The following is a 17062-nucleotide window of genomic DNA, read 5'->3' on the forward strand; positions in this document are numbered from 1 at the left end:
CAAGTCGCTACCAAGTAGTATCCCACCCAGCTCCACCCTCTTGTCCAAATATGGTCACTTACAACTCCAGAAAAAACTGAGATCGTGAAGGCAATCATGCCAAAGTCGAGGCTTCAAAACATTAGTCAAAACCAATGGCTTCGTCCACTGTTTATTATGCAGTTTATGCCACCAATAAAGTGATCACTGGCATTTCCAAAGCAGCACTTTTCCTAGAATGCAGTAATCTACTTAATAGATTTCTCAGTTTCCCTGATGAAGCTGTACAATATATCAGTTTAATATATCAGGTTAAATAATACATCTTTGCTTGGAGCAGAAACAGATTTTACTCTGCAGAAAACACCCAACAGACCAATATGTGTGTGTTTGTGTGTGTGCACAGACACTCGCTTCTGTGCAGCAGCAGAACACTAAGTATTTTAAAAATGAAAAAAAAAAATAAAAATGGTATATTTTTCTTGCCTGGTTAGAAATCTCCTTTCCCCTGCAGCACGATGGAAGAAAGCGAATGGATTTTCTGCCACGGGATACCTTCCCTCATAACTGACTTCATACACCATGAATTTAAAGCAATGCAGTCAGTCACTGGACACTAAAACATATGCCTGCAGACATCAAAACAAATCAAAGCACATGCACAAAACACATAAGTGAAAGCGCGCACACACACACACAGACACAGAAATAGAAACAGAGTGTAAGGAAGGAGAGCTCACACATGTGCACACACAGAGCTAGTTATGTGCTGCTCTACAGCATAATAATACTTAAAAAAACTGCTGACAGCCCAAAGCTACAGCGGAACAAATCTAAAACAAGACCACTTACGAAAACAAATTTCCTGCGTTTATTATTTTAGAAATGGACAATAATGGATTTTATATGGCCTACGTATTCCTGTGGCAGTAAGATTGTATAGGTAGCTGCAAGCTTCCTGTCTGATTTATTAGTGCTTTAAAAACAAAATGCAGCCCTGGGCGTGGGGGGGTTGGCCCCATCCAGGCTTTCCCTCGCTCCTTCTAGCGAGCGTACAGTCTCCCCTCTGACTCCTGGGTGAGAGGTTGATGCCCAGACCGGCTGGTTAACACTCGCAGCCGGCTGATGGGCTCCACACAAGATGTTCTACTGTGTTTCTGAGTCTATGGGACATTCTGGACTGGGTAGCAGAATAGTAACCCACCACATATGTGGAAATATGGAGACTCCATAAATACAAGCAGCTGTACTTGTACAGAAAGCAGACAATATGTGAACAAATAAATTTTTTTGCTGGTATGTGTGCATGTGAAATGCGTCAAGCAGCCCCGCTGGGAGCATGCTCTCTCAATTATATAAATACACACAAACACACATAGATGGGGGGCCTGTGTTCCTCTTCAGTGTGTTAATGAGCTCTTATCTGATGGAAATTGAGCTGACCGCACTGCCAGGGGTCTGACCTCTTGCCCTCATATACACTAACACCAAAGGCATACTGACCGACTGAGGGAGCCCAGTCCTAACTCTGAAGATACAAACGTACATTTGACAAAAAGCAACAGTGTTTTTAACTCAACAGGTGATATCCTATGGTCACCAATCAATTAACCAAATATATCAACAAAATATACTCAATAAATTGATTGTTTGGGCTATAAAATAGCAAAAATATAGAGAAGAATGTCACATTTCCCTAAGTTCAAAGTGATCCTCTAACAGTCCAAAGATGTTCAGTTTGCAATCACACAAGAGGAAGAAAAGTAGCAAATCCTCATAAGTGAGAAGCTGGAGGATATTTGGTGGATTTCATTGAAAAAAAACCTCAAATTGGTTATTAGTATAGTGGCTGATTCATTTCCTGACAATCATCTGATCCATATCTTGACTAATCTAGTGTCAGCATTACATTTTGGCACAGTTAAAAAGACATTTCTGTCAAAGCAGCATTCCATCACTTTCTAGTAGGGAATTTAAATTGTAAATCCAAAGTATTTTTTCCAGGAAGTGAGAAAATCTTGTTTGTAGCTTTATTGCCATGTTTTTAAAATTTATTTAAATGTTCTGAAATAATTTAATTACTTAAGAGGTTACACCAATGAAGACCCTGTAAGCCTTTAATTTGCTAATCCCCCCCTAAAACTGTGATTTCAATGGCTGACTGATGACTGCATTGTTTTAGCACCCTCTCCTGCTGCACCGTCTGCAGTCACTGGTGACTGAGTAACATTAATGGCTCTCCCGGGCAGGCATCATCTAATTTTGGGCCCCAGTCCAAGTGTGGGCAGACTGTGTGCCCCCTATCTGGCATCAGACGTGTTAAACAGCCTTTAAACGTAAGCTGCGGAGATGACAATACACTCCCCCTATGCAGGACACATACAGGCCCTCACATGGTTCTAATTAGCCCAGCCAAAGGTGTTGTGTTCATGTGCAAGTAATGAATGTGTGTGTGTGTGTGTGTGTGTGCGAGAGCATAGTTGTGTGTGTCTGTTGAGGGAATAGGCGGGTGTTAATTGCAAACACCTGAAGTTTGTAAGCAGAGTTTGACTGTGTGACATAGTTTGCATAAGCCTTGCATCTGTGAGCATAAAAGTGTCATAACGCTGCTCCCACTGAGGCGAAGCGGGAGATAAATGTCCCTCAAGTCAAAGCCTGGGGTTAAATTTTTTATAGACTGTGTCTCCGCTGCTCCAGCGTGACCGAACCAGAGGGCTTTGCCTTCAAAATACCTTCATTCTTCATCAGAAGGAGTCCTTCGGTTCTAAGTGTCAATGACAAATTCAGCATCATCATTTCCAGCGCTGCTGCAGAAGTGCTGCCCCCTGTTGGGCTCCTGCCTTCATGCACGCTGAAAGGTGAGCACCCTGATGCAGAGGGCATAGCTTTAATGGCAGAGATGCCACTCATGCTGTGCGGCGGCGTGTCTCTCACACACATACAGGGAGAAATACCTTGGCCTGTGATCCTGCTGGTGAGAGATTCAAGTTTCAGGTGGGAAGAGCCGGCGCTAAAGGGAGAGGAGGGTCTCTTCTTACAGAGTCGTGTTGAGAGAGGTGCCTCTGTCGGCCCCTCAAAGGCTCTCAGGGACAGAAACTCAGACTCACGCACCACACAAGCAGCCAGATGGAACCATCATACAAGCAGGAACGCTCAGTCACAAGGACACAGATGGGATGCAGACATGGAGGCACAGCACAGCTCAGATACATGTACATGAAAATGTCTGACATAAGTCACATATCGTATACGGTTCTTGGTACAAATACATGCACACCCCTGACAGCACCAAACTCATGTTGCTCCTTGAGCACAAAGCACCTGGAAAAACCCACCAAATCCAAGTTTATCAGCTGAGAAACCCCAATTTTAGAAATAAACACATTTTATGGAGAAATGTTAACAAGTCTGCATTGAGCAATCTAATTGTTGGGAGATGGATAAAAGTAAAAGTCCACAGGCATTCATTGCATCAAAGCTGCAATAAACCAAATAGTTTCACCAAAGACAAAAGGCCATATTTAAAGAGCAGAAACTGGACAGAGAATAGCTGTGGAGGGATCGTGTTTCAGTGCCAAAACCGCTTGATTACGCAGCAGTTCAGCGAAATTGACAGGAAAATGGGATGCAATATTATGATCTAATGGAGTAATTACATTAAAATGCACGGGTACCCTGCACGAGCAGTGCAGAATAGTCCTAACTCTACTGAGTCATACTTAGTAGAGAGGCAGTACATGTCAAATATGGAACTACAGCTTGCATTAACAGTATCAGTGGCTCTGCTGAGTCCAGTGCAACCAGCAAGTACTCGCACCAATTTGGCTGACCAGCCAGCCAGAGCCAGCCAGCCAGCCAGCCAGCCATCTTGGCACAGCAGACTTCAGACAGGAAAACAGAATATGTTGAAAGTGGGCCAGAAATTCCACTGGTGAATGCTTTCACCTGTTCGTGTTGTTGCGGGGCTATTCACACACCCAGACAGAAAGAGAGAGGAAGAAGAGCCAACGAAGGAAATTCTCAAGAGTGGAGCTCTTACAAACTCAGCCTCTGCTGGAACTTCTGGACACAAAACTTCAAGAGGAGAGCAATGTGTGCGAGCAGATCCTCCCTCTTGGATAACAATGGTAAGATTCCACCCGAGTTGCAGTTTTTTAGAAAGCGGAATGCCATGAATGCCAGCTTCAATCAAACACACACACATCCTGTTGCTGCGAGCCAGAGAATTTCTCTGGCAGTAAAGCACAACGTTCCTTTCCACAGGTGAGGTAAAAGAGCTCATGTAAACCATTAAATACACAGCTGAGATCAGTTGGTCACACATCCACTGCTGTTCACGCCTCATCGATATGTGCAGACACGTCACATGAAACATCATAAAAGAAATATCAGCTTTCTTTAATTCACGAGCACGAGGGGGGGGGGCTCTGGTGTGTAATGTGATGTGGATCACACACTGTTCTCCACCCGTGGAACGATCACAAGCCCTGTAATGAACACCGCAAGCCAAACGTGGCCAATCTTGGCACACGGCTGCTCCATCTATTAAAGTGAGCATCCCCCCACTGACACGAGGCAGCAGGGCCCGGGCTGGACATCCCCCAGCCCCACTGATCTGCTGAGTGTTGAGCCCTGCTGCCACAGTATGGGCCCGACACAGGCTTAGGGGCCGTAATCCCCCACACAGAAAAAGACACACACGCACAAATACAGACTTAAAGCATCATATGCAGACAGGCTATAAGGTTTCACAGACGAGACTGTAACTTTGAGGCTGGCTTTCAGTGTCTTGTTTGTGTGTTTTGGTAAGTGGTACTAATGCTACAGAGGACAGAGACAGATACCTGGAGGACAGGAGCACTCTTGGCCGACATCCCTAGTTGTCCGCAGTTTCGGCATCAGCACCACAGCTTTCTGCAGACACACACAAAGTCCAGCATAGCATCAAAAATCATTACTCAAAAAAGGAATCAGATTAAAATTGTCTAATCTAAATGACCAGCACTAACAATAATGAGATCATAATCGTTCTGCCATTACATGCAGCTCTAAAATGAAAGGAGTTGCCTCAATTTCTTTTCCATGAGATCAAATTATAGGTTGTGTCTATCATCAGTGGTTATGTCACCCTATAAAGAGCTTTAACTGCTAACTAATTGGCCAGCTGCATGCACGGTCGATCCCTAAGGTCATGCATTAAAAAGGACTGATTTTAGAGGGAATAATGAGGGTGCAATTGCCAAAAAGTGCCAAGTTTGTGTGTTTGGAAAACTCGCTGCATATGCTCGCAGTTATTACGCACACTTTACGCACAGGCGTCTGTCTGTCAGAGGCCCACAAACACAATATATGAACGCTTATTTATCAATAATCAGTTTGTATTAAGTCCACAACAGTCGCCATGTACCTCTTCCACGAGCTTCCCTATTGGGGTGCTCAGCTCTGGAATCAGGGTCCCGTCCTCGTTTAGAAAAGCCCTGTGCGGCGGGTGGAAGACAGACGCTTTGTTCATCTCCATCTGCAGTCGGTTCTCCAGCTGGTAGGTCTTGAAGCTCATCAGGAGACACACGGTGACGGAGCTCAAGGACATCAGCAAGCACAGAGCGATGGGAAAACCTGGAAGCCACCGCTGGACCACAGACTTGGGCGCGCAGTGACAAACCGGCTTACTTTCCCCGACAGAGTCGCTGGCTGTATCCATGCTGAAATCCTGCTCCAAAGTCTCCTCGATGAAAAGAAAATAACTTGTTTTGTTGGTGCACTTCTGCAAACAAACAGATACCGGGCTCCGTGGAGTCAGTGCCACACGCACCTAACACATTCAACAACACTGACTCCGGTACACTCGGCTCAGGGTTCAAAGCGCCGTCTTAAATTAGTCTTGGAACAAGAGGCAGCAGCGGTGCGCACCGGGTTAACGCCGCGCACAGATGGCAGCGATCTGGTGCCAACCACAGAAGAGGAGCCTGCAAACTTGCGGGTCGTTGTTTCCAGTTGGGGAGTATCCGACAGTGATGTGCAATTGCAACTAGAAATGCGTCCAATTGTTTGCCTCCCTTAAAGTTGCGCGTTCAACTGGTTTAGATGCGCCCGCCCTGCTGACCACGTGGGAGGCTGCAGATTGACAGCTGTGAGGCTGAGAGCGCTTGTCTGACCGGGACCAGGCGCCTCGCTCAACGCGTTACAGTTCGCGAAGCCGATGTTATTTTTTACTCTATTTTTTTCCACAATCATTGTAGGCGATTGAAGAACTGGAATAAATTACGATGTGCTTTGTTGATGTGGTAAATTGTGGCATTTACTGAATTACGTGTTGTTTACGAGACTTTCAAATTCACAAGCGGTCAGTTTTTGGTCGGAAGGCCCTGATCGGTGTCTCTCGTTTTGGTTCATGCTTCCAGCAGTGTGAAGTGTGAACAAAAATTACGCCTAGGATCTCTTATCAAAGTCTGCATGTCGCCGTATTCATGAATCTCCGCGGACCGCGGACCGCCGACCCCCTTAACAAAGGGAATGTAAATCAGGCAGATAACTGTCAAGACAATTATCCATATTGATGTTCCCACATTCAATCTCGAAACGGCTTGAAGAATAATTCAGTATTTTGAAGTTAGTCTAGATTTGAGTATATCATCCCCTCTCATCGGTTTGACACCTAAGCTGCAGTTTGCAGTAAATGTTAAGTATAACAAGGCCTAAGTCTCACAACAGCGAAATATTCAGAAAGAGTTAATGAGAATGTACTCCTCAATCTTATAGACTACAATGCTGACATTATTAAATTTGGAAGTATACTCATATTGGACCTCAGTGATGTGTTATTTAAGGCGGCAGCAACATGGTAGCTTTTTACCGCCACCCTGTGGATTAAAGCAGCTACTGCATATACTAGAACGTCTCAACAACCTCCAAGACAAAATTCTGTCGTCTATTCACGTTTATTGAGAAAATGTACATGATACTGCAAAAGTTGCATAACCATACGGTGAAAAAAAAATCTCTTAACAAATTTTATGTACAAGGATTTTCTGCCTGCAATCGCTTTTTTACATCCAACAACGCTGAATAAATTATTACTGGTGAGACTGAAGCAAGATAAGGCATTTCTCAATCAGTTACCCAACACTCAACGATGCATAGAGAGACAATGGACACAACTGGGCTACTTATAGAAAAAAAAAAAACAGCTCTACCAGTATGTGCTTAGAAGCTACAAATTAAATTACAACAGCAAATAAATAGAACTCAGTTGAGGGATTCATTACATCAAAACATGCCACAGATGAAAACAAACTGTCGAGAAGAGTGAGACTAAGAAACACACTGGCTTAAGACAAGACACAGCAAAGCAGGGCAGTGGACTGATACAGTCAGTTGAGCTACACCTCTCCTGGAGAGACAGGCAGTAGAGGCTGGCACTGAGCACCATAATAAATGTCATGTTGACAGCGGAGACCTGACCGAGGTTACAGGTCAGAGCTTTACAGGTTCAGGAGTTTAGTCCTTTTTGCTGCTACTGCTGCTGCTTCTTCTTCTTCTGCTGCTGCTGCTGCTACGGTCACTTTTGCTACTGCTGCTGCTGCTGCTCTTGCGGTAGCAGGAGAGGAAGGGGTGTCGGAGGGCCTGCTCCAGACTGAGTCGCTTAGCTGGGTCATACTCCATCATCTTCTCTATCAGGTCAAACAGCTGCTGGTGGTCTTCGCCCTTCGACATCATGTAATGCTGATGGGAAAGAACAACTGCAAATTAGTGTCTTTAAAATATGTTGCGACTAATCTAGTGCTCTGTATTTTCAATGTAGTTCTACATTACATGCATAAACTACCATCATGAACAGCAAGGACATGGTAGACAAGACACGAAAGGGCCCTGCGCTAAATACCAGTTTGGTGACGCTCGGTTTTTGTTTCTGAATGAGACTTACAGGTGTTTATTCGACTTATTTTTCAGGTAGTAGTTAACACTTCTTAAAAGGAACATACTCTGGGAAATAGGTTTGTGTGGCACCTTTCCAAGAAAGGGATGAAAAGATGAATAGATATTTAATCTACTCATGTATTCAAATACAGATACTTTAGATGTGTTCAGTCAGTCAGTTCAGCTCAGCATAAAGACTGGCTGCTTAGCTCAGGCAACGTACCTTCAACCAACTCCACAGCAGTCTTATTTACATGCATATTGTGTATTTCACTTGGTCACAACAACTCCAGTGTGTAAACTTAATGCATCTACCAGCTGAGCTCAGTGGCTGCAGCAAATCAGGCCACTAACAGCGAGTGAACATGACACAACATGTAAAGATCAGAGTTTGGAGTTGTTGGAAGGTGTATTTTCTAACTACACTGATGACTACAGGTGTATTTATTATTCATTTTACGGCATGTGGCTATCCCCAGTAGTATTTCTCTTACCTTTAGGGGTTTGCAGTGTTTCCTGACATATCTCCCAGAAGAGCTGTGTATATCCCAGTCAAGCTTGCACCGGTGAACATACCGCTGTTTCCTGTACAACACACAACGATTGTGAAATGATTATGCATCAAAACAATTCAGTTATCTCAATATGAAGCTTATATTCAGGTGGCCTTAAAAATAATTTTCTTTCACAACTTGTTTCTTTGACAGAAATGTTAATAACTTAGATCAGTTTTCCTCTTACTTGGTTTTCTGCAGGAGGTTTGTGGGAATAGGGCCCAGGACTCTCTCCATCATAGCAAGGTGCTCTCTGCTGTCATGGGTCTGAAGGAGAAAACAATATAACCCATCTTGGCAACTGTTGGGATATATGTTACATAGTGTATTTAATTTCACTCTCTACTGCCACCTACCTGGAAGAGAGTAGATCCAAGGTAGTACTCAACGAGTATACAACCAACACTCCAGACATCACAGGAATGGTCCCAGCCTAGATCTGAAAGAGATGACGTTAACTAAGAAACAAGTCACCACTCAGTGATACATTTAAAGCTTCAGAGAAGCGCTTTAAAACAGCAACGTACCTAAAATGACCTCAGGCGCACGGTAATGACGTGTGGACACCACAGAGGTGTGGTGCTCGTGTTCATATGTGGCGTTGCCAAAGTCAACAATTTTCACGTCGGGGTTCTTCAATGTTCGTTCATCCCGTTTCTGAGGACAAAAACACAATCATGCTACTCACTCAACTGCTGGCACAAACAAGACATTTTGGACTTTTGCAAATATGATTTTTCTGAATAAATATATAAAACACTTACCATGTTAGGGTTGTACTCCATATCATAGTCTGAATCAATGAAGAGAATATTCTCAGGCTTCAGATCCGTGTGGGTCAGCTTGTTCTTGTGCAGAACTGAAAGAAAAAATAAAGCATTCATTTTAAACCAATGTGGTTTTTTTTTTTTTTTTTTTTGTAAACATACTGTATTTATGTGACGTGTCCATTACTCACATTGCACAGCTCGAATGATTTGGTACGCCATGTGCCTGATGTGTTCTATGGGAAAAGGCTGGAAGTTGTTTTCCTTGAGGAAATCATAGGTGCTGAGCCCAAGCAGTTCAAAGGCGATACAAACGTGGCCGTGGTAGTCAAACCAGTCCAGCATTTGCACACAAGCACTAAAGGGGAGGAAGGTTGTAGCAGATGCAAATGAAGTTTCTTGCATGGCAAACTCTGAACATATTTTCACATGATAACCGCAAGCTGATCAGGCTTTTGTGGTATGAGGTTACTCACTATCTCCTATCCAAATCGAGGGACTTCAACTGCTCAAGCACCTCTACCTCAGACATAGCTGCCTCACGGTAGCGGTCTATGTTTTTAATGATCTTCAGAGCCACTCGAGCTCCATCACTGGAAACACACAAAATAAATATGTTAATATCAAATGAGGGAAAAGGAGTCAGTCAGAAAGACATTAAGCTGTAAGGAACGTTGTCAGATTCATACTTACTTAGTGTGATCAATGCATTCGACGACCTTCCCAAAGGCACCCTCTCCTAGAGTACACACAATCTCATCTACAGAAAATAGAAAACTGAAGTTAGAAACACAGCACTGACAAGGTGAAACACCTGCCCATTGGCTGGTTCACTGCCTGATGTTACATTGCTCTGTTTAGCTACACTACTGTAACAGGCTTCTGAACACTGGCATACAACTCAATGCTAAATATGTTACACTGACAAGCAATATCTAACCAAAACATATTAAGTATTGGTCCAAATATTTCAGCCTATAATTTAATATTTGGAAATAAAAACCAGACAAGAGAGTGAGAGAGACAAAGTGTGAACAACAGTAGAAAAAAAAGGTATATATTCTATACATCTCGCTCTCAGCATGTCTCCACTGTGATAGATGAGGTGACCCTCGTCATCATCCTCAACACTCCTGGATCTTTTCCTGCTCCTGCGGTGATGACTCCTCCTCTGCACCGGAACCGCCGCAATCCGCCATCACATCAATAACCCATCAGTCAGCCAGCACCAGGCCACCACAATGCGACATCGTCATTCAATCAACCAGGCCAAGGGGGGGAGGTGTAGGGGTGGATAGATTCGGCCCGTTCAGTAACACCGCCAGTCGAATGGACGGAAGGGCGGAGCAGCAAATTCAAATTCAGCCCCGTCAGAGAAATTGGGCGCCAGCCACCACATAGTGTGTGTTACAGAAGAAAAACATGGCAACAAGATTTTCAGATGAGAGACTTTCTCAGAGTAGTACAGAAAAAACTGAACTTGATTGATTACAGTCTTTCTACATGTGTGGTTGTTTTGTAACTCTTCCTATACAACTTAATTCTTTACGATCACGTTCCATAACTGCCCAATAAGATTTCAGCACAAATACTGGGTCCACTTTTCTCTTACGTCACAATCCCTTACTTCCTGAGCCCCCTGGTCCCCTACCCATTACTGGAAATCATGCTTAATAGTGAAGAGTAGAGCACACAGAGAGATACAGAGCGGCAAAGAGATAGGTGTTGAGCATTGGCTAAACACCAGAGATAATGACCCATTCCATTTGGTGGTATAGACAGGAGAGGGGAGTAGAGGGGAGAAGGAGGTTCTCGTACCGAGGAGGACTTGTGGCAAGAGTGGCTACGTCTGCGTCTTCTGTCTCTGTGCCTGTGACTGCTTCGCCTGCTGCGACCACTCCGACCACTGCGCCCACTACGCCCAGATGATTTGCTGTAGTGGTGCCAGTCCAGCTCTCTGTCCTTGCAGGTGCCGTCACGACTGTCCTCATCACAGGCCATGTCAAAACTGCGTCCTTCCCGAGAGTCCAGTCTCCGGTTCAAACTGCGAGTTTCCAGGTACTGCCTGCAAGTTAAACAAAAACAGGACACACACAGTCAAAAAACAATGACTAGCAAGCGTATGTCAGGTCAGGAACAGCCCAGTTCCTTGTCTGTGATCAAGCTCTAAATGAAGACAGTATATGATGGTGCTAATGGTCCGCCTATTGCCTGACACTCTATCCCTTCAGCCTTTTATGTAACATTTGTAATTAGCAACATACTGATTTACAGCCAAACACTGAGCATCCTGTTCAATGAGAGACTGCACTTCAGAAAGCATTTTATCAACAGCTTATCATTGTGCAAAAAGCACTTTTAGGGGAATGCAAATGCCAAAATGTAATGCCACATATTTGGGCAACTTTAACATTTTTACAACCATTTTCTCTGCAAACCAAAGCATGCCTTTCTTAAAACCCATGCACCTTGGCAGAGAGCCACATTGGCAGAGTTTAAGTGTGAGGCACTGAAAGTTGTGGAAAGCTTTTCGGCACAACCTGATGGTGCGCAATATGATCTGTGATTCTACACCTGCAGAACTCCATACGCCAGAAGTGAACACCAATGTGATACCATTTCTGTCAATATGAAATGCAGAGATCTAAAAAAAAAAAAAAAAAAAAAAAAACTCAAGTGAACTCTGTTTATTGCTTACATAAAAACTATTATTAACTTCAAACAGGCCCTTAAACACAACTTGCTCTCATGTTTACCCTGAATGTTTCTAATCTTTTCCAGCACACACACCCGGCAGTCCATGTTAGCACCTAAGCATCTAAAAAAGACCAAGAAACCCCTGCAGCCCTAGCACCCTGGTGGTGTCAGTTGTCTTCCAGGAAGAAGTCTGCCTCGCTACAGAATTAAAATTAGAGTAGATCTGAAAACATCTAATGTAACCCCAAGGGTCATCACGCATTCCAAACAAAAGCTAGAGTTGCAAAACATTACCATTGCACACAACTTCACCAGATGACACTGAAACGGCAAACTGACTATGTTGTCTTTGGATGTCAACAGGACTTACACACACACACACACACTTAAAAAAAAAAAAACAGTGCAAGTCATACATCGGTAAGAGTTGTGTTTTATAATCTTTTTGCACTCTTCAATATGGAGCATGAGTTGTTTATATATTTGACGCCTAACTGTCCTAACTGGAAGTTCAACACAAAACATGGCAGCACGAGCCACCCAGCAACAGTATAAATCAACTTATCGAACAGTGGTTAATAGAATGCAGGGTCATGATTCTTAAAAAACTGAACCATCTGAATTGTTAGTTACTCCCCAATTTGACCAGTGTCATTGTTGCCATTTCTTGTGTGAAGAGACATCATACTTAAACAGCATTTCTGACATTTTCAGTATCTGATCCGTCTTTGGCTTAAGTTGGGCCATATCTATACATTTTAAAGACCAAGTGGAAGACACATGATCTGTCTGTTCACATATTGTTTATCTCAGTTAAAATGCGTAAAAACAGAACGCTAGAAAAAGGTCTTAGAATTTGAATAGGTACTTTACACAACAAATAGTGATAGACTTTTACCCCTCATATGTCTTGTGGTGATGGTGAGCTCTTCTAGATTTGTTTTCTCTTTCGCTGCTGTGTGAATCTCGTTTCCTACGTTTGCGACACTCCATTCTCTCTTCCCAACTGTACTCATCGAGCCAGACACCTGGGGAGCGCATTCGCTTCGAGTGGCGCATCTGAAAGACAAAAAAAAAAATCACAAGTCAAAATAGCATAACATGGAATTCCATTGAGTCCTAAAATACACGTAATTCTGTTAATTATCAATCACTGCAATGTTTTTGTAGCTTTGGACTCAGTTGGAGATGCCCCTCCCCCAATGAAAAACGCCAATACTATGCATTACATGTGGCCAGCCAGCCAGAGCTTAGGGTAGATCATAAAGCCAGTCGAGCTTAAAGGTCAGTCCACTGTTGATGGACTGAAATTTGCAATAACAATGATAATCAACCAAGTCTTTTGAGTCAATTAAAATGAAAAAAAAAATGAAAAATGAAATTCACTCCCTTGCTCCTGCTTCTGACATGTGAGGATTTACAGCTCTTCTCTCTTGCATATATACACTCGTGCTGTGGTTAGCCAAACCATGCAATTTGACAATGTCACCTTTGGCTCTAAGACTGCGTCCAATGTTTCTTAAAAATACTAACGTAATGATTAAAAAAATGATTCAATAAAATAATCAGCAAAATGAATCGACAATCGTCGGTGGTTGCAGCTCTCAAACCAAGTCCTCTCTTTTCATAGTTAACATACATAGCTGAGTGTAAACGAACAACACGAAATGCGCAATGCAATGCCTGCAAAAACTAAGTAAAGGGTAATAAAAACAACACTTTAGTTCTGCTATATATAAGGTTACATTGCTAAAAGTTAGGTCGAGAAAATGCTAGGCGAGCACCAAACGCAAGCCAGACCTAACGTAAACGTCGGCCTAACGTATTGTCGACGTTTTCACAACGACTGGGTAACTGCGTTGCTAAAGGCCTTTAATTACATCGTCCACGTCAACTCCCATGTTTTGGGAATTGCTGTATTTACATAATGATAGTTTTCAACTTACATGATGCACTCTGATTGGGACGTTGATGATTATCACCAGTCAGCTGACTACAGACAAACAGATGAGGCATATACAAGTCAAATGTTGGCCTGATCTCGGCCCATCGAGCGCTGAGCACGCTAAGCGTATTAGCCACCCATAAAATATTAATATTACAACAGTCAGCCCAACTTACTATATTACATAAGTATAACATACATTTCGGTCTAACCAACAATCCCCAGTATCATTAAACCCCAATTTGGCAACTTATGGTAACTTGCCGAGCTATTTCGCCAGATAAGGATCTGCCATGTTTGCGAGACGTCGAATTTCGGAGAAGCTAACTGGCTAATGTTAGCTGACATTAGGGAAATACACTAAACAGGAGGAAACACAATACCGTGGTAACTGGATATGGTCCAATGAGCGGTCTTACCTTGCTCCTAACAATTATGAGGTTCGAAAGAGTTGGTTTATCGGTTATGTGAAATATCTTAACAAAGAAACTGAAAAACGCCTCCGACTAGTCGTCTTCAAAGATGGCGAACTTCCCCAGAATTCGACGGAAGAGTCTTAAACAAATTCCATGACGCGTCGAACAATAGCAACGCCCCCTGATTGTGTGTGGGGTTCTGTTGTCCTCAGTTTGTCCTTTCAGGTACAATCAGGCTAATAGCTATAGGCTATAATAGCTTTCTTAGAAACTGTTCTTTGAAAAACTGCTTTGTGTTTAACAAAAAACAAACAAACAAACAAACAAACAAAAAAACAAAGAAAGAAAGAAAGAAAAAGAACACCAGCATAAGATGGTACTGAATACATTACTGAGAGGCGTTTCTCTTTGGAGGGTTTTCATATTGACGACCAAAAAAGCAATGCCTCTCAAATAAGAGAAGCTCTTTTAATGGTTTAGAGTTGTCAACCAAAATCCATCTGTTGGTGGGCAGCAGAATGTCCTCTGTTAGATGAAAATTACTTTTGGAAAAAGCTCACAGATTCTTTGTACGTAACAAAGCCAAGCAAGCTGACCTGTACAATGTATACGCCTGTTATAAATGTACTAAAATGTTCGATTGCCTCTTTGGTAACATGCATCTTAAAAAAGATTATATGTTTTAGACTATTTCAGCACATATTTAGATCTGCTCATACTCGGTAGAGCTAGGCTGACAATGTGTGTGTGTTCTGGGAAAACAGAACATCGATAAAACTGGGATATTAAGAAAATTTTCTGACACTACATTAAAAGAAGAACACATCTGATATGTCTGAAACAGCTCATTATGTTCTTAAATGATGTCAGATGGCCAGCCTCTGCGCTCTGCCTGAGAGGCCTGACATAGGGCAAATCCCCCAAGCTACGCCACGCGCTCTGAATTGTGGGTAAGACATGTCTGCGCCCTGTCTTCATCCTGAGGTCCACCTTACCTAAATGTGATAATTGACTTGTCCAGATTGTGAATGCGGATCTCTCTCTGCGAAACGGTGGATATTATCGGTGTATTGTGAAGATGGAGGAGGACGCGCAGAAGCAGAGCGTCTCTGGAAATGGGCTCACAAGAGCAGCGATTGCCGAGATGCTGGCGAATAATTTCGAGAGGCTGCCTGACATTGATCAGAAACTCTTCCTCTACGGACCCCTGTATCTGGGGGGAAACGCTGGCCTTGCAGGGCTGATCTCCAACAGCTTGTATCGCAGAGCCCTGAATGTCTCAAAGGGGGCTTTCTCCTCCAGCTTGCCGATGGCCGTGCTGCCCTTCCTGACAACGTTTGTTATGTACAACGCAGCGGTGTCCAACCCCCTGATGTGCGGCGACCTCAACTGTCCCTCCTGTGCCCTGCTGCGAGGTGCATTGGTTGGGGTGGTTGGCGGTGGGGTGTACCCCGTCCTCCTGGCCTTACCTGTGAATGTGGGCCTCGCTTCCAGGTATAACACGGCGCCGATGCCAGAGAAGGGCAACATGCTCCGGTACTGGTTGGATCTCTCTCGGCCGATCCTGAGGAAACTGAGGCCGGTGCTGCTGCTCCAGGCCCTTTTCGGCACCTACTTGAGCTCCAGGCACTTTGAATCCTACACCAAACTGGCCCAGATAACGTTTGGCTCAGGCGGAGAGCAGCTGGAGGACTGAACTGTTCTGAGCTGGACCTGGAAATAAACTCGTCTTTTTGTATCGATTTGCTGCCACTCGTGGCTTATATGCTTGTCAGATTCACCATTTCACATGAAATGCGCCTGGAGTAAATTAAGTGTGGTCTACCTTTTATGTCTGGTATGTCAACATTAACATGAAAAGAATGGCATAACTTGACTGCTTTTCTGCCACATTCATGACGAAAAAGAAAATCAATCTCTTCCATCTATGACATAAAACCGTTTATCATAATCTTAATCAGTGTATGTTCTTTCATATCAGAGATTAAACAATTAGTCAATTAATAACAAATAATCAGAAACAATTTTGATCATCTAATAATTCATTTATAAAACAAAACATTTGCAAGTGCCAGCCTCAAATTTGCAAATGAATTGCTTTTGTCTGCTTTATTATATTTTGAAATAAACATCTTTGGACTGTTGGTTGGACAAAACAAGAGCTGACCTTGGGCTCTGGGAAATTGTGGCGGGCAGTATGCCCTATTTTGTGACATGTTATAGACAAGCTAATCAATTAATCAGGATTGGTAAACAAAATAATAGCTGTTTGCAGCCCTTTTGAAGACAGTGTGTGGTTTGGTTCTGCTGATTGCTGAAAGTCCATTCACCTGGCTTTTCACAGCGTTAAGGGCAGTTTTGTTGCTAATCATACATTTGAAAATACCCACATGCAAATGAGATAACTTGCTTGCACGTCAAATAAATGTCAAGACCCTTTCATTATTTTTGAAAACCCTGATAGTCTGTGTGATTGCGGAGCCAATGCAATGCTTTGATCAAGCATGTCAGAAAAAAAAAAAAACTGCAGGCCATCAACTGAGCATGGTTGACTTTTATTAAAGGCGTTTTAGGAACCGGTCACACATTTCGCAGTGAAGTCGGAGCCAACAGTTTGTCTGCTTGGCCTCACTAACCATGAAAAACACCGAATGCACCCCGCTCCTTGAGCTGCAACGTATGTGTGAAAGCAAAAACTTCACAGACTGGGCCTGGCAGTGCAGTGACACCATCAAAAAGAGCAGATCTGATGTAATGTAGGAGATTGTCATTGAAAACACGTGTTCA

The 17062-nt window shown here is 43.2% G+C and overlaps 3 protein-coding genes across 11 annotated transcripts in view; 1 reads left to right on the plus strand and 2 right to left on the minus strand.

Annotated features, from left to right (window-relative positions):
• Positions 1-5985, minus strand: part of LOC121611339 (collagen alpha-1(XXIII) chain-like) — a 116482-nt gene extending 110497 nt beyond the window's left edge. For all 7 annotated transcript variants that reach the window (XM_041943849.1, XM_041943850.1, XM_041943847.1 and 4 more), the window contains exons 1-2: positions 5387-5985; positions 4824-4893 (exon numbers count right to left, since the gene is read on the minus strand). In XM_041943849.1, the coding sequence (XP_041799783.1) occupies positions 4824-4893; positions 5387-5680 (364 nt within the window). In that variant the 5' untranslated portion in view covers positions 5681-5985. The remainder of the gene's footprint in view (positions 1-4823; positions 4894-5386) is intronic.
• A 913-nt stretch (positions 5986-6898) lies between these two features.
• On the minus strand, positions 6899-14413 carry LOC121611678 (dual specificity protein kinase CLK4-like). Of its 3 annotated transcripts, XM_041944337.1 has the most exons (14): positions 14279-14369; positions 13861-13907; positions 12813-12973; positions 11036-11282; positions 10286-10388; positions 9911-9977; positions 9694-9810; positions 9409-9575; positions 9215-9309; positions 8978-9107; positions 8807-8889; positions 8638-8717; positions 8391-8481; positions 6899-7701 (listed from the first exon to the last, which is right to left on the minus strand). In XM_041944337.1, the coding sequence occupies exons 3-14, from the start codon at positions 12971-12973 to the stop codon at positions 7477-7479; spliced, it is 1566 nt and encodes a 521-aa protein (XP_041800271.1). In that variant the 5' UTR covers positions 13861-13907; positions 14279-14369; the 3' UTR covers positions 6899-7476. The 3 variants fall into 3 exon arrangements, with proteins under 3 accessions (XP_041800271.1, XP_041800272.1, XP_041800273.1); XM_041944338.1 differs by lacking the exon at positions 13861-13907 and having other exon boundaries at positions 14279-14413; XM_041944339.1 differs by lacking the exons at positions 10286-10388; positions 12813-12973; positions 13861-13907; positions 14279-14369 and having other exon boundaries at positions 11036-11173.
• An 816-nt stretch (positions 14414-15229) lies between these two features.
• On the plus strand, positions 15230-17062 carry tmem126a (transmembrane protein 126A). The gene has a single exon (XM_041944328.1). It carries the CDS (start codon positions 15354-15356, stop codon positions 15969-15971), a length of 618 nt encoding a protein of 205 aa, XP_041800262.1. The 5' UTR covers positions 15230-15353; the 3' UTR covers positions 15972-17062.

Source organism: Chelmon rostratus, chromosome 9 (assembly GCF_017976325.1).
Source record: "Chelmon rostratus isolate fCheRos1 chromosome 9, fCheRos1.pri, whole genome shotgun sequence".
In the NCBI taxonomy this organism is placed as follows: Eukaryota; Metazoa; Chordata; class Actinopteri; order Chaetodontiformes; family Chaetodontidae; genus Chelmon; species Chelmon rostratus.

Coding starts and splice junctions, on each gene's coding strand:
- tmem126a (XM_041944328.1), top strand. CDS start 15,354: ATGGAGGAGGACGCGCAGAAGCAGAGCGTCTCTGGAAATGGGCTCACA.
- LOC121611678 (XM_041944338.1), bottom strand. CDS start 12,973: ATGCGCCACTCGAAGCGAATGCGCTCCCCAGGTGTCTGGCTCGATGAG. Junction 9,811..9,910: donor GAATGCATTGATCACACTAA/GTAAGTATGAAT, acceptor GTGTGTTTCCAG/TGATGGAGCTCGAGTGGCTC. Junction 7,702..8,390: donor AACACTGCAAACCCCTAAAG/GTAAGAGAAATA, acceptor CTTTCCCATCAG/CATTACATGATGTCGAAGGG.